Below are 16,890 nucleotides of genomic sequence, written 5' to 3'. Positions count from 1 at the left end.
GCTCGTATTCCTAACGACCTCTTATGCGTCTAGGGAGCGCAACCCGGGCTACATGTATCGGAAACGATGTTTTGTTTACAGCAGCCAGACTGCTGCAGCATCGTGAGAGTGGTTCTCACCTTCTCAAGTTTCACCTCACCCCCATTTTTGGTGTCCATTTTCTCACACTCACCGCAAGAAAAACACGCTTCCATTCCATTTCACTTGAACGTTCTCACCACAGGTCCGTCTTGCGAAAATTGTCCTCCCGGCTCCCAGGTTTTGTAAACAACGGATGACATTTGTGTCAGACACGAGGGCGATCTAAATCGAGGACCATCTAAGTCTGAATGGGAAAAAGAATCGTTCTATCGATTTTTCGCCCGTCCGCTGGAAGACACTGTGTGAACATATTTCCCAAGGCTTGCTGTGATGCTCGCCATGGCGGGAAATCGAACACCATCCATCTTGAAGTTCACAGCTCACAGCTCACAGGTGCCAGGAAAGCTCAACCTTGGTCATTAGTGCGATAGTTCACGTAGCTGGCCAGAAACGTGAACCTTCGCGATCAACCGAGTGCACGCCATTTCCTGTTCCTCTGCCGTGGAGTGCTTTTTAAGTCAATTGGGCCCTGCTTTAGGCTACAAAACGGTGACCGTTGGTAAAGAGGGCTTAAAGCAAAGCGTGGAATAAAAGAAAAAAAAATACGCAGGAAATAAATCCATCGCTACTGATGGGGTCCCTCTGCCCACAACAACTGGCCCAGGCTGTGTTGGTACGTGTCGGCCGGGCTCGGAAAGGATGGGCGCGTAGACAGATTAAATTAAAATAAAAATTAAATCCATCATAAAAGGCAGCAAACGTGACCAGCACCGAAACACGCGTTCACGTCCATCGTTGATTCTCATCCCTTTTCGCAGCCAGCCAGTGCCCCCGTCCTGCAAGATTAGCCCATAATAACAATATTGGCTGACGACGGCAAAATTGAGCGTGCCGGAGAAAACGGTGGACGGGAACGTTCCGAGGCGCAGCACCGAGGCAAGATTGTAAGGAAAATTATTTATTACACTTGATGTGACGTGAATGTCAAGCAGCAGAAGTAGCAGGTTCAAAGCTACCAAAAGGGACACTGTATGTTGCAGGCACTGTGTGTGTATTATTATTATTCATCGGAAGGATCGCAACACAACGGAGCGATGTAAAATGGGGGATGTTTTCGGTTGGGATGTTCGTGCCCGGATTGGGCACAGCAAAAGCAGTTCCGGCAAGTTCGCCCAAGAAAACAGAAGAGCCCCGTAAAAACGCTTGTTGGTTTTCTCGAGGATCAAAGCGTGTTGAAGCTGTAGAGGGAGGGAGGGGGGGATGCCATCGGTGGCACGAAGGTTAGGTCAGGCCAGCATAAAACGCGCGCGAAGAAGTAGCTACTTATTATTATGGCGCGCTCGATGGGGTTTGTTATCGGCGCGCTTGTATCGGATGTTACAACCTTCCCGGGGGACTAAATGGGTTGAATTTTCGTGGACAAGAGTAGGAGGAGGTAAGTGGTGTCGGAAATAGACGGGCAGGGGGTAAATATTCGTCATACCTTCCGGTTCGCTGTGCAAGGGGAAGTACTCGGAGGGAGGAGTCCTTGTGGAGATACATCCGGATATAGCTCGATAATATCCATTAATGGAACTCTGCTTCCGTGTCTGGTTCCGCGATGGAAGGAAGTCGGACCGGACCAGATTCAGGTCACCTCCAGCACGCACCTTCCCCGGAATGTCGGGGTAGCTGGTTGATGGGATGATAAATGAATTCCAGGTTCCGTGAAATTAAAAACGAAAATACTGACAGTCAACTCATTACGACGGGATCTGTACGCTCCCTAGTGGGGTTTTTGCATAAATATTCATGACCACTCTCCTGTACACCGACGGCTTCTCGGCCCGCTTCATCACCCACCTATTGTCCCTTGCAACACCACGGTCAAGGATGGGAGAAGGTTTCTTCGACATCTTCCGAAATTTATTTTCATCCCCTCTTTATTTCTTGTTTTTCCGTTTCTTTTTTTGGTCCGGAAAAGCCTTCCACAGAAGTCCCCTTAAAACCCCGGTTACCAATGTTCAGAGGACAAATATTTCCACCGCCTTGCACTGCTGTCACTTTTCGCGCCGAAAACGATGGCGTTGATGTTGGGGTTGGGGTGATGCTGCGTAGCGTTGGCGTGAAAAACAAAAACCTCATCCACGCGGGGTTTCCAGCCGACCCTAATCCCGTCGGGCGGTTGCTATGCGATGGAGGTACCTCCGGGGGTTCCGAGACGCTGCACACGAAACCTGTTGTGTGCAGCATTGGCCAACTCGAAAAACCTGTTACCCCTCAGCGTAACTTATGGTAACCACGCGAATAAATAACGCTTCGCTCCCCCAATTGTTCTATGCCAAGCGGGAAACTGTAGTAGTAGGCCATGCTCCTCCTATTCGTCGCGTCATTTTGCACTGTCAACAGGCCCGTCAGGCGCGTCAGGGTGGCACACACAACGGCTAAAGTCGAACGAAAATTTATTTAATTCCACAGCCAAGAAGTTGTGCGTCGGGGCAAAGACAAGGCGCTGCCGAGAGAAGCACTGCTTCGAAGCTACCCAAGCTGCCAGCCGTTGTCCTTAATTCTCGGAAAGACGGCATCTTTGCGTGCACAATACGCGCAATACCTTAAGCCACCCCGGTAAGCTTAAGACACAAATCTTGAACGAAAATGCGACCGTTGAGTAATCTCACCTTTTTACGTCATCTTTAGCCCACTGTCGGTTTGGTGGAAGTGGCTCGAAAGTTCCTTCGCCAGCCAACAATGTCGGGCCGGTCGGTGGGTTCGGTTGAAAGTTTTAAGGGTGGGGTTATGGGGTGCAGAGGACCGAGGACGTCCTTTTTGTCTGGAAACCCTCCTGAAACCGTGTCCTAAGTCGCGTTTGTTTACAGGCGGCTTCAGAAATCGGAAAGTTTGTGCCCCAACTCGGGCGATGCAAAAACAACAGCACGTGGACAATGCGTCCCCATCGCTTGCTTGTTTCCCGATGTGCTTCTCGCCCGGTTACTATGTTTTTTTTTTCGGTGCTATAAATATCGCTACATAATGGACGACGATCATCAGCAGTGAAATTTTATGGTAACTTCATGAAAAATAAAATCCCACCAGCCCGCTAGTGCTGCGACAACAGTCCAGCAACAAAGAAACTTTCGCCCTCGTCAGTCTTTGAGGTTTTGGGGTGAAGTTTGGAGCTGAAGGGTGTCCTTCGCAATAAGGATTCGCGTATCCCAACAAAGTCCCCGACGATGGAATATGGACGGAGTTTGTGGAGACGCCCCACAAAATTAAATACAAGATGAGTTGTTTTGTGTGTGTGTTTTTTCTCTCTCTTTCATTTAACATTTCCATTCCTTCAAGCATAGTTTTTTTTTCTCCATCTCTAGCCAGCTGTCTAGCTTTTGTTTTTGTTTGCAAAAAAAAACAATGGGGAAAAAGAAGTTGTTCTCTTCTTTATCATCTACCCGGGAAGAAAAATATTTCGAAATCGTTAAGCTATTTTTCCTTTCCTCTTCGGTTTTGTGGTTTTTCCGTGATGGAATTATTTGTTGAGTTAGGTTGTTTCATGCTTTTCTTGCGATGTACCAACAGTGCAGGACAAAACAAGCGCAACAGGTTGCTTGTGCTGGAAAAAGAAAGTTAAAATGTTCCGGTTCAAAGCGCAAATGTTAGCAGACAATTAACAAAAAAAAGTTTTAAATTAAGATTCGGTATTAAAGAGAAAGTATTACAATAAATCGCACACTTTTCATTACGCACTGTGTGTCCAATTTGTGTTCAAGCTTCAAAACTGCGCTGGAAGCATAAATTTGGCTCATCATATCGTTTCGTATTGGGACACAGTTTTCTTTTGTCCCCCGCCCCGTTTCCGTTCCATTCCATTTTCTTCCGGCCCCGAAGCACACGCTCCTCGGACATACGTCAGGGAAATAATCGGAAGCGTGTCATAATCCTTGGGATGTAATTTATTTACCTCCTGCTACTGCTTCGTGTACGCCCACACAACACGGCCATTTTCTCACACACACACAACCTCAGGTGGCCAGTGGATGTATGGTAGTGGTTTTTCCGTTTTTAATTTCGATGAATGGTGCAAAAATTAATCCGAAGCTAATCTAACAACCGAGGGGTGGACGACTTGAGACTTCGAAGGCTCCGGACCGTTCGGTTCGATTTCGGGGAAGATTGTATTTTCCGCAATTTTCAACACGCCACGGAAGGCAGGCCCAAAATTTATTAGAAGAAATTAAATTACAGCCAACCGTGCGATAAGCTGGAGTGTCCCCAGCCTTGGGTCTTGAATTCTGGCAGGGGAACTGAAATCTAAATTACTCATTATCTATTTCTAATGTACGGATTTCGGGGGATCGAGGGATAGATTCAACTGGCCCGTAGTAGGTTCGTGGCACTCCGGAAGAATAGAAGACAATTTAACAATAGAACCTCGGAGCACCAATCTAGATTGCGTTTTCCCTGTGCAATCATGACTGCCGGATCCGGTTTGGTACATTCGCAAGGATAAATAACGATCGAATAAAGTGAGCGCACAAGGGACGCACTTGTACGACAGTAAGGAAACATTTTACGTGACCGAACGGTGTCGGTGCAGATTTACACACCAGCGTGGAAAGGACACGGCACCAGAGGGATGGAATTTCGCTTCTCAAGCAGCCAACCCTGAATGCCACCCGATGGGGGTTGAGGGAAATTGTTTTATTTTTCATCATCACGTACATCATCGGTGGTGTGGCACCCACTCGAGCTTTCCTTGCCTTTCGCCAAGCTCGATTGCCATCCTACCGGAACTACAACTCTTCCGGTTAATTACTCACCGGCACTCACTTGCCCTCGTTGCACGGGAAAGTGGCATCCGTTCTGCTGCTTAAAGGGGGGGTGAGAAAATGTATTTATACACCCGTACGAAAGGCGTGAGTCAGGCATTTCCGGGGAAGCGTTAGCTAAAAACCTCCAGCAAACACCTCCAGTGCTGTGTTAAGAGGGTTTTCCAAAGGTGAAACCCAGCCGGGTATCCGATGTCAAGCGCTTTATAGGTGGGGTTTGCTCTGTTTTTAGAAAAAAAAGTGTTCGAATTACCCAACCGAATAAAAAAGAGAGAAAAATATCATTCGTCAACAACAACCCGGTGTACCGGCAGAAGTATTGGAATCAGACAATAGGCGTCTAACAAATTGATGGTTGAGCTGACTTTCTTTAATTGCAATTAACTGGTGAAACCGTACACTGGGTCCTTAATTAAAATTTACCACTTAAGAGACTTATAAAAATGTAAGAAATCTTCGAAGTGGTTTTTTTAGAAAGATTAAGAAAAATGAGCAACAATTGTTACGATGTTATTATAATTTATTCAAAACTCAACTGCATTCGTATAATTCTTACAGCAAAGTTATTAAACATCGCTTTTAAACTGTTTGTGTAAATTCATTCGGTGGGACAATTGAAGGGAAGTGTATTATGAGCAACAACTGTTTTTTTTATAGAATCATTAAGACTTGATTTTTTCTTTCGAACAAAATGTAGAACAATTTTATAATTCCCATAAAAAGGTACCTACCTACCTTTCTTTCAAGAGAAACATAACACAATTATAAATCATTAGCCAACACACCGACTGTGTGCAGAGCTGGATGGCTCAATCGTAAACTATCCTTCCCGGTGTCGTTTGTACCCGGGGGGAATATATTTGTTTAAAGAATTACGATTCCATTCCACAACCGTACATTACCCTGTATCGGAAGTCTTAAACTCAACGTGTTTCATTATTTTCGGTTATGCTAGGGGACACCGTCGCTGGTTAAAGTGTGGAGGGCCATAAAATAGAAAAACACCTGTTTTTCACGCTACCACTCCGGGAACCAGACTGTACGGTTTCGTACCTGGTGGCAATGAAATTGAAAAGTTATTGCAACAATGACGCAATCATAAGACACACACACACAAGGTGCCAAGGTGACGTCAGTTCCGAAAGGACGTTCGTTTCGCGTTGAGTCGAAAAGAAACAGGGAAAAACCATGGAAGCCTTTAAACTTTTTCGCTCAAACCGCTCTTTATAAGCGGGCTGTTTATGGCTTCCGGGATTGTTATTTTTTTTTGTTTGATTTCCTTGTAGCCGTTCCTTTTTGATGGTGCTCACCTCAATGATGTGTGATCGACGGAACCGTTTTTTGGTGTGGGCTTTTAAAAATTCAATTAATCCCGTTCCGTTCTTTCCGGCTTTTACGGGTTTCGGTAATGAGTCTTAAAGGTAAGCGAAAGGAGTTGAGGTTCCTGTGCGGTACGGTAGCCGGTTATGGGCCAGGTGAAGGTTGCCAAGGTGCTTCCATTGGACAATGAAACGAATGAGTGGGATAAACTAATGGGTGCTCCGAGAAAATGGGTTCATTTCCTTAGTTCTTTCCTCGACCAAAATGTCGGAGATGTGGAGCACGTGAGAGAGCCTGCCAAAATCCTTACGTTCGGGAAAGGACAATTCCCAGGGCGGAATCGGGGAGCTCAACTCAAGCACGGAAGTCTCCCCGCTGCATTGGCCGTGTCAGGATGGCATGCAAATGTAAAAGGAAATTAAACGCACCCGACCGTGGAGACGATTTAGATTAGATACATTAACCTAAAGGGCAGGTCGGACGTCCAACTTCCCGGCGCTGTGGTGCTCATAATGGTGAAACATTTGTCTACGACTCGCCCCGGCCACACTGTGTGGACTTTCGTGCCAACTTGTGCCATGTTGCGTGTGTTGTTTGGATCCAGCAGCACCGGATGTGATATGCAAATCAATGAAGTCAAACAATCCATTAGTGCGTGTACGTGAGTGCACAAGGGAGGGTCACGCGTAAACTAGAAACTTGCTCATTTTCCGCCCATAACATAACCGTATCCTGGGTACGGGAGGTGTTTGTTCACTATTATTGTGTGTTCAATTTCAGCAGCATGCATACCTAATCCTTCCTTCGAGGGTGATGTTTCGTTACGTTGATGAATCATTTAAGTGTTTGCACCGAAATTTCGGTGCGAAGGATTCCCCCGAAGCGCACACTAAATGAATAAAATAAATCCTCCGAACATGGGAAGATTTGTAGCACCATCAAGATCGGTAGCCTGCCCTGTTGTCGGGTTGCCAAATTCAGCACCGGGCACTGGGGATCGATGTTTGTGCGCAATAGACATCCATTAATCTTCACCCATCATACCCAATCAGCCGACCTCGTCTTCCACACCTATTCGCAATCAAGCCCGTACTCCGCTTCGGTCGAGGAATACAGAAAAAATTATTTACATTCTCATACTGCAATTTCAGCATTCTCCCCTGCCCGAGGCTAAAAAATGCATTTCGATAGAAATTCATTTCACTCGTGCAAATAGTCGTCGAATTTCGACGAAAAAGAACCCGAAAAAGTAACGAAAAAAAGGACCTCGTTTGAAGCCCGTCAGGCATTGGTAAAATTGGGAAAAGCACCATCACCACTAACAAAAAAAAACCTTCCGTTGCCAGGAAACCTTCACGAATTTGTTTGCACGAGAATTTTTCCCTTCCAAGTTCGATTGCGGATTCTCTTCGTTTTCCCGCCGAGAAAAACTCCACAGGAAGAGAGAGAACGAGAGAGAGAGAGAGAGAGAGAGAGAGAGAGAGAGAGAGAGAGAGGGGGAGAGAAAACCGAAGAAAAAATGGTTTCGAAACTTACATTTCCGATCAAAGTAGGCGAGAATGATTGCTGCGATGGTGGTGTATACGTGTGCGGTGCGCTTGCAATACATTTCGGGATTGAAATTCACCCAACGATATAAGAAGCAAAATGGGTGAGAAAAGCAAAAGAAAAGGGAAATAAATATTGCCTCGGGGAATCATCGGTATCGGAATCAAAATCCATTCACGGGATCTGCACACGCATCGCTCCTGCTGTTAAGGAATGGTGCTGCTGCTGCCGTTGTTGTTGGTGCGTACAGCTGCGTGCGCGTACGTATTCGTCTGTCAAACCATTCATTGTCATCTCCGGCAGCGCGGTCTGTTGAGTCTGGGTAGGATTCCTTCCATATCGCAGGTTTTTCCGAATTCGCCACGGCAAACGCCAGGCTCAAAATGATACATCCATCCATCGGTGTTCTTTTTTCCATTTCCAGAGTAACCACATCTAGCGCAATGGCAGGACAGACTTTCAGGGCTTTCCATTTGCTCTACACACACACACGCACACCCCACGCTGGGGTTGGTCTCCGTTTTATTCGATCGAAGTTTCGCGATTCGATGTGGATTAGAGATGTCGAGGGACGATAAATATTGCCTAGGCTGTTTTATCAGCCGTTCCCGCTTTCGATACCACCCGCAGCCTGAGATATGTGAAACTATTTTCCATTCCTAATGGAAAATTCAGCAGGGAGGAATCAGTAGTAACACTCAGTGAAGGAGAAGAAGAGCAAAAAAAAAACCAGGACCCCATTTCAAATGTTACTTCCACGGGCTATCAGACATTCGGGGTTTGCTCCGTGTGTCCTCCCTGACAGTGGGTGATTGAGCTGGAATCAGCTCCGGGGATGCGGGATTATGAGCCGAAAGTAAATGATGGTTTGATAAGAAAGACAAGACGTGCGCCATTGCGTATGGATGCGATAGGGGGCTTTCCGTTCGGGTTGTGGAGTTCGAGGCGGTAAGGAAGATGAATTGCGTACAGTTTGTTGAAGCTGACAAGGGCGCAAGGACGGCTTGGATGCTACGCAGACCTGCCTCTAGACGGAAGAGATGTCTCCATTCGCTTGGGTAGCCTTTAAAATTGGAAACTTGAGAAAAGCACCTGCACTGATGGGAATCCTGCCTCCCAAGGCTGCAGACGAATGCTCAGTGAACCGAAACGTACCACCAGTGCCGGAGAGGATTGGGAAAGAATGTCGCATGCCAGACAGCAAACCAACCGGAAGCCCCTGCCTGGCAGGCGCCCGTGGCAAAGACGATGGATACTGTGGTTTGAAGTTTTCGATACGCTTCCCCTTGAGCGCCGTCGTCCTTGCGGGTCGGTCGGTAGGCTTTGGTCGCTTCCATTTCGTAGACAACATCCTGTAATTATACGCTGCCATTGTGCCGGTGTCGTATGTACGTGTTTGCATGGCAGTCAGCCCACCAGTTAGGGTCTCTCAAACATCTCGGCAGCTCGTGCTCGGGCGGGAAGATGCTGGAACGTAACTACCGGAGTCTATTGATTGCATAATTTCACGTCTCAGTGATCAAGAATGATGCTCCGTAAAGAAAACCATCGGAGCCTTGATTTGTTCCAAAACGAGGAAGGGATTTGAAAACGTCCACTTGACAGGTCGCCGGAATCGGAAGTCGTTGAACTTTGCGCCGCTTTGAAGATGCAATGCAGCAAATTGCACATGGTAACGCTTCGACACAGTTGTCTCCCTCACCTGGTTGAATGTAATGCCTTTTGAAATGTTTTCGAATGTTTTCCAACAAATTCTTACCAAATGAACAACTAGTCCCTCAGGGGGTAACAAAACCCAACCCCTGTTCGTGTTATATCAAAGCAGGCCAAAACCAACCTAAAAAGCGTCACCAAGGCGATCCCAGTTGTTACTTGATTTAGCACAACTCATCTGCTTTTTTGTTTTGTTTGTGTGTCACCTTTCGGAGACCTTTTTGAATGTGGCAGGGAAAATGTAAAAAAGCACTTGTGTCATATTTGTGTTTTTATTTTTCCAGTTATTTTCCAACCGCCCATCCCAAGAGACTTATTTAATGGAGTTTCTATTCGGTTTTGATTTGTATCCATCGGTTGGAAGGTGGCATCCTAGAGCATCCTTTCAGTTTTGGGTCTTTCCGGGGTTGTTTTTTGGTGTTAGGTCGATAACCGCACGAAGCACGAAGGAGCAAAATAGGGAAGGTGTAATCTCGACAGCAAGTGCGTTGAATGAGAGCTTTTTTAACAGAAAAGAGATCATCAAAAGAAAGGGAATCCCTCTCGAGTTGTCGAAATGCGTGTGTGTGAATGGGCACGAGATTTGAAGTGGGTGTTTATAAACCTGTCGCCCAACCTGCGCGTACCTTTTCTGCCGAAATTCTGTGTGTGTGTGTGTGTCAAGGAACATAATGTTTTCTTCACGGTGAAAGACGTGGTTGTTTGTACCTGTCTTTCGAAGGGTTGGGGAAAAACACACGCCAACCCAACAAAATAAACGAGCAATGCTAATCGTTATCCCTTTCTACGGTTAGGTTTTTGATCACATAATCACGTCCGTATGTATGGCGGGATTTGGTGGTTTGGCTCGGTTTGGCCCGAAACGATACAAAAGAAGATAAATAAAGAGAAACGTGCGTAATGATCTGTACCGCATGTGTTTTGTGATGTTTTTTTCTGGGTTTGGAAAAGCCCAGAACTCCCTCCCCAGAACAGTGAAGGTCCCCTGCCGAGCGCTCCGGTCCCGTGCACGCAACCTGTCTCCCTGCCGTAACCTTATCCCATTGGGCGGGCGATTACATTTGAAGAGAAAAATACCATAGAAAAAGAAACACAGAAAAGGATCAAATCACAACCACGAAGGAGAGACAAACAACGTTGCAGCGGAGCAACTCGTAAAAAACCGTGTAAGTCCTCCGAACATCAACGGACGGCACCGGGCCCGTTTGCAGGGGTCGGTTAAACTGTCACGTCATCAAACTTTCAAATTATGGGCCAAACCATTTGCCGGCAACGGTCATTTTCATCGATAACGAATCGGTTTTCCAATGTTTTCTTTGCCGAGGCGAAGGATGGATGCCGCAGTTCGTGTTCGACCGATGGGTTCCGAGAAGGCCACGGTCCCAGTGTGGAAACGTCCAAGGCACACAGGGTTCAATTCGCGCATCAATGGATGTGGGTTTGACCATTGAGGACCTTCCATTGCCATCCGTTCTATGGCAAAGCGAGTCCCGCACCAAACACCAAACTGACATTAAATGTTGATGTATCAAACCATGCAATAGCGTGGCGTTTTACAACAAATCGAAAAGGATGGTCCTGAGCCATTATTTCTAAAAGTTTAACACCCTGTCTACAAAAAGCGAGTACTTACCATAGATCACCTTCCCGGCAAACAGAACAAAATCGCTGATATGTTAAGCAGGATCGATGCGCTTAACACTGATGCGATCAATTATGAGCACATGGCGAAGCTGCAACGCACCGACACTCAAACACAACACTAAAACCGACACTGAGATAATTAAACATACCCGGAACGAAAACAACACTGACACATCTATACGAATACGAGACCATTTGCTCCCTTGCCGCTAAGGAAGCGTGTAATAGAAAAATTGCACAACACATCACATCACAGCAACCAAACACTTGATTTGCGAAAGATTCGCTTGGTCTGCTAAGGTTGCAAACACTATGCCTAGTAGGCCTCTAGTATGCCAATATATGGATCACTCGACACAACCATTCTCCGATACAACACATCACTGTACCGGAGCATAGATTTTACCACGTGCACGTGGACTTAACAGGCCCACTTTCACCATCCGGAGGAAACCACTATTGTCCAACAATGATATACAAATTCACTCGTTTTTAAAACGTATGTTTCTATTTATTAGGGATAGATCACACAAGGTAACGCGCAAATAGAACAACTGCACCGGCAATTAAAATTTGCAACATTGTGCCACAACCGCCCGAAATTGACTGAGGCACTACCGATCGTATTGTTAGGATGAAGATCAACGATCAAGAGAGATAATGTAAAACAAATGATGAGCACGATAAGGTCAACGATAACAAAAGCAAATCGTACGCACAAGCAGAGTTACGATCATGCACGCATGGGGGGCTGCGTATCGATGCCGTTCGTCCCACACTCTCCCAAGAACACACTCCAGGCGCAGGAAGATTCTCTCCCGATAAGCACTACGACAGTGCCTGACCAAAAAAAGTACATCATACGATATGGTCGTGTGACCACAAGCGTAAACCATAGCAGTAAACAGCGAACTGCTCGATAGCAGTGCTGTTGATTCCTGAATCAAGTAATTGCGATCAAGTAACTGCAAGGAGTAAACTAATCAAAAAAACTTCGAGAGCTTCTCCATCTTTCACCTGCTCTACTAATGTGTCATCCAAAATGACTGTGGAGATCACGAACAACTTACCAGAAAACTTCACCAATTGGTCTGCATCATATCGCTAAGAAAAAAGGGCTAAATAAGGGATGTATTGAAGGGTTGGCCAAATACGAGCTTAAGACCTTGAGTTAATATTAAAGAGAGAGGCCCTATCGTAGGCATTTTGCTAGCAGTGAATATCCTGTTTTACACAATAATTTGAGCAAAGACATTGAGAGTCTTGGCACCGCGTAACCAGGCTTCAAGATGTCAAGTGAGAAAAGAAATCGCTAACTTTCACCGAATTTTTGCTATTTGATTAATTTACTTTGTAGTTTAAATCATGCGAAAATGACAAAAAGAAAAACTAATGCCTTGGGTACGGATCTGGACAACGTTAGCGGACCCAATCGCATCCGATTCGATCGGTTTACGCTTTACCGTATGCGTTACCGGTGGAAAACTACTGCCAACTCGTTCCCGCGCGTCATCCAACCTCGATTGAATATTAATGGATCACTTTATATGCAAGCTTGTTACCCGTAACAAGAAAAAAGAATAGCAAATAACTCTTGGAAATTTAAAAAAAGCCTAATTCGTTGATCGATTACAGAAGTTTGTTCTATTTTTTGGGTTGGAAAATGTCGCTGCACTTGAGAGAGAGAGAGAGTTTTGGGAAAAAGGGTCGTTTAAGTTTAATTTTAATAGAATTGTCCATCGGCGGGTACTATTTGGTGCCGAAGAAGACAGAATTCTAGATAGAACGTCGCAAACAGAAGAAAATCACCCAATTCCTGCACGTGGCAGTTTGTGTGTGTCACCTTCACATGGGCATGCTAAAGATCGCTATCACGCAACGGCCCCGACGAAGTTGCTGAGCGAAAGAAATCGATTTCCACTTCTTCCCTTTTGCTAATACGACCGTAGACATATCGATTCAGGCAGCCAGACGAAATTGGTCAACAATTCCTCGTCCATTCCGTCAAAACGGTTGGCGTGCAAAAATTCGTCCCCCGGTCACGAGGAGAAGCGCCCATCTTTAGAAGTTCTTCAAACGGGAATCAACTCGTTGTCGAGGTGAATTCTTTCCTATTAATATCCTTTTATTTATCCTTCAGCCCACTCCCGCTCTGGTGGCGTGTGTTGAGTTTTCGGGCGCTAAGATCCTAAGGCAGCACAATAAAAGGAGCCCTCCCGCTTCCAATAAAGCTCCCATTAAAGTAAGCTACTGCCGGACGCATTAAACCGTCGCTTCATTGGATCATGGCGTGTGGGAGTTTGGGGTGCCTTTTATCGGGTTGAGATTTCATCCCCCAACACCCACAGCGAGACGCCGTTCCCGAGCGGCAGGATCCAACAATGTGACGGGTGAACCGTAAAAAGGAAAACCGCCCTCCCCGAAGCAGCAGGGAAATGGGCGCCTTCGTGGAGGTACAAGCCACCGTCCATCGTTCTTTTGTGCTAAACTTCCTTGACGAAAAATTGCATTCAGTGTTCGGTTTCCTCATCGCTTCTTTCTGCCGCAGCAGAATCTTCCTTTTGTTCTCTTTTGTACCGGCGGTGTGTGTGTGTTTTTTTCTTTCTCGTCGCTCTTCCTCCATTGATCATGCTTTTTGGGAATGAAAAATGACCAACGATTCGTTTTCCACGGTGGCTACCCGTTGGGTGGCGAGAATTGCCTAAATATCTTGGTGGCGCTCGGCAAGGCATGTTTGGCATCTAAGTAGAGCATCTTTATTTTCCGTATCGGGCCTCGGGCACGTCTCGCAAAGGGGCGAAGCGAAGGAAGAAAAAACGCGGCAGTGGTATGCATACATCCAAGCCTAGGAGGGAGCTCACCGAGCCGTGAGGGAACGCTGGTGACCACGGTAGGTTTTAGTTTTCTGTTCAAAATGGCCAACGGAATGATTGATGCTTTCTCGGAAGCACCAAAAATCGATCCCGCTGCCTCCATTGTGCGCGGCGACGCGAAGCTGGGAAGAAAAGGAACTTTGTGCAAGAAATACGACACCCAAGGGTTGGAAGACGTACTTGGGAAATCGAGCCCACTTGGCCACTTTTCTTTTCTGGCCACGAAAGAGCGAGAGCGAGAGAGAGAGAGAGCGTGAACAAACGGGAACTCGAGTTGCACAGGCAGAAGGGAATAAATGCAACACTTGCAGGCGGGAAGAAATGGACACGCAACGTCTTCTTGCGCCATATGTGATGCACATTACATTGGATTAAATGGACGAATCCTTGGTCGTGCTTGCGTACGGGGTGTGCTGTTGAAATGAAAAGTGCTGACCGAGCGTCGGGAAGCGGGCGGCAGGTTCGACTGAAAGTGTACCATGTGGCGTGCGAAGGAACTTAATATTGGCACTCAACCGAAAGAATAGATCGATTTTATTCCCTGCCCTGGATGGAGATGCTTTGGCAGGAAGGAATCTAATCAATGCGGGGTCCGCTCGTCCAAAAGGGGGACAAATTTATGGGCGAACTTGAGATCCTGCAGTCGTAACTCGGGGTCGACTTCTGGCAGGCAGCTTGTATATTGATTAGGAGGAGTAATGCGCCGTATAACAACACGTATAACACTTTATCTTTTTATGTGTAACCCCGACACTAACCTTGCACACATTCTTTTCCTTTCGCTCGTTCCAGTGCTGACGGCGCGCTCGCAAACGCTGTCCTCGATGGACATCGAAACGCCACCACCGTACGATGCGGAATCCCTACCCAGCTACACGATCGTGTCCGGACTGCCGAGCTACCAGGATGCAATCGAGCAGTTAAAGCAGAAGCAGATGAAGTACTACGAACCGGTCAAAGTGCACCGGCCCAGCGTGATGAAGCTGTTCGAATCGCAGGATCTGCTCGGTGGGGCAGCGACAGCGCCATCCACACCGCATCCGGCCAAACTCGAGGAGATCCGGTACAACTTCGTTCGTCCGCTCTCCGTGCAGGAGCAAACGCTGCCGGAACCCACCACCAGCAGCGGCCAGTCCGGTTCATCCGATCAGCCGATGCCACCGCCGCCACCGTACAAGAGCCAAATATCCACCATCTCCTCCAACGCGTCGTCGACGCACGGTGTTAGCAGCATGGTGGTGGAGTTACCCGCCTCACACGGCATCCCGATCACCACGATACGTCTGCCGCAGAAGAAGCTGGACGTGTGTCACTACACGATCGAGCACGAGCGATCGGCCGGTGGACGCAGTTGAAGAAGCGAACGGCTAAGACTAGCCACCATGATATACACGCCAGCGGAATAGAACTATATACTACGCAAGAAAACCAACTGGATGATTACAAATCACTGACTGTGTTATTAACGATTAATTTATATAGGTAGTACTATTGTAGAGCTTCCTGCGAGTGGGAAGTACGCTCGTGAGAGAAAAAAATGAGATGCGCGCGTTATTGTCTTAGGTGTGAGCAAAAGTGCGGAGATATGCATGTGTTCATTTTCGTTCCTATAGTTTCAATCGCCAGCGTTTTTTTGACAGGACTGACCAGTTTCAGTAGCAGGGCGTTGAAAAATGCAGTCGATTGAATGTGACAACTTAACGATCCGGCTTCTTTTCTTCCGGCCACATCTATGGGTAAAGGCATATACGTAAACGAACCGGCCCGACAGCGCATTTTCCTTTGTTTTGCATTTTGTTTCTCCCTCGTAGGAGCATTTTTAACGAAACCGGAAGGAAGTTGTAGTGATAAAGCAATAGGTGTAAATCACAACAGTCCTGCTGGGTCCTGCACACTCTGCACACATTGTTAACACAGTTTTCGTTAGTGCCAGACCATGCTCTGAAGACGCGGACGAACGAAAAACTTCAGTCTAAGATTTAAGCGCATTCAAACTGAGACTAAATATATATGTGTGTTAGGTGTGTTAACGAAGCACAAAGTGGATGGTTTCTTGCTAGAGAATGTTTTAAAAGAAAAAGAAAATACCAGGACTATACTTATACACATTGCCATCAGTTCGTGAGCGAATCCGCCAGTGCTAGGTTATATGACTTTAATAGTTTGTAGAGAAACAGTTCATAGTCACCGCCGATAGAGATCAGAATAGAATGCAGAACGATATATATATAGATATATTTACAAAAAGGAAGATTGTTTTAAAACAAAATTTGAAAGCGAAAAACGAAAATGCCACAAAAACGTTTGTTTTGGTTCAAACTTTCCCAAAAGAAAATAACGGTTCAAGCGATTGCGAACGGAAGTGCGTGCGTGGTGTAATTGAAAAGTTGTTTCGGTGATTAATGGACGGAAACTTAAAAGACTCCCTAGCGTTTTGTTTTTATTAGACTTGTAAAACGTTCATCGAACGCAATAGGCACGTACGGTGTTTTATTCCATTTAGTAGCATTTTCGGAACCCATAATTGTAAAGCGAATGTTCAGGTTTTTTGTTGTTAGCGAAGGAAAAGTGAGTGGGTGTTTGGCCCATTGCTCATTCTCAACCAAACCACACAACAAGAACACCCCTGAAACCCTAACTCTCCACCACCAGTGTGTAAAACCAGGAAGCTCAATAATAAATTGTGTTTTGCGCGAGTGAAAATTGGATGCAAATTTTATGTAAAAACCAAACATCGTTTGCTGCTGCTTCATACGTGTTTCTTTTGCGAGGAAAGAAATTAGCTTTACGCTTGTGTTTTACAGGCTAGGCTAGCGTGCAGAATGGTTAGTTTATTTAGTGGTTTATGCTTTTATACGCCGATCGTGTGCACCCTTCCCCCCATTCCCGCAATGAGCTGACGAGTTTAA

At 46.3% G+C, this 16,890-nt stretch overlaps 1 protein-coding gene across 1 annotated transcript in view; it reads left to right on the top strand.

Annotated features, from left to right (window-relative positions):
• LOC128296846 (protein commissureless 2 homolog) overlaps positions 1–16,671 on the top strand; it is a 46,314-nt gene extending 29,643 nt beyond the window's left edge. The window contains exon 2 of the mRNA XM_053032348.1: positions 14,774–16,671. Coding sequence (XP_052888308.1) covers positions 14,774–15,336 — 563 coding nt within the window. The 3' untranslated portion in view covers positions 15,337–16,671. The remainder of the gene's footprint in view (positions 1–14,773) is intronic.
• Positions 16,672–16,890: the final 219 nt, after the last annotated feature.

This window comes from Anopheles moucheti, chromosome 2, assembly GCF_943734755.1.
Source record: "Anopheles moucheti chromosome 2, idAnoMoucSN_F20_07, whole genome shotgun sequence".
Lineage (NCBI taxonomy): Eukaryota > Metazoa > Arthropoda > Insecta > Diptera > Culicidae > Anopheles > Anopheles moucheti.
The sequence above is the reverse complement of the archived record's forward strand: the minus strand, read 5'-3'. Positions and strand labels throughout refer to the sequence as shown.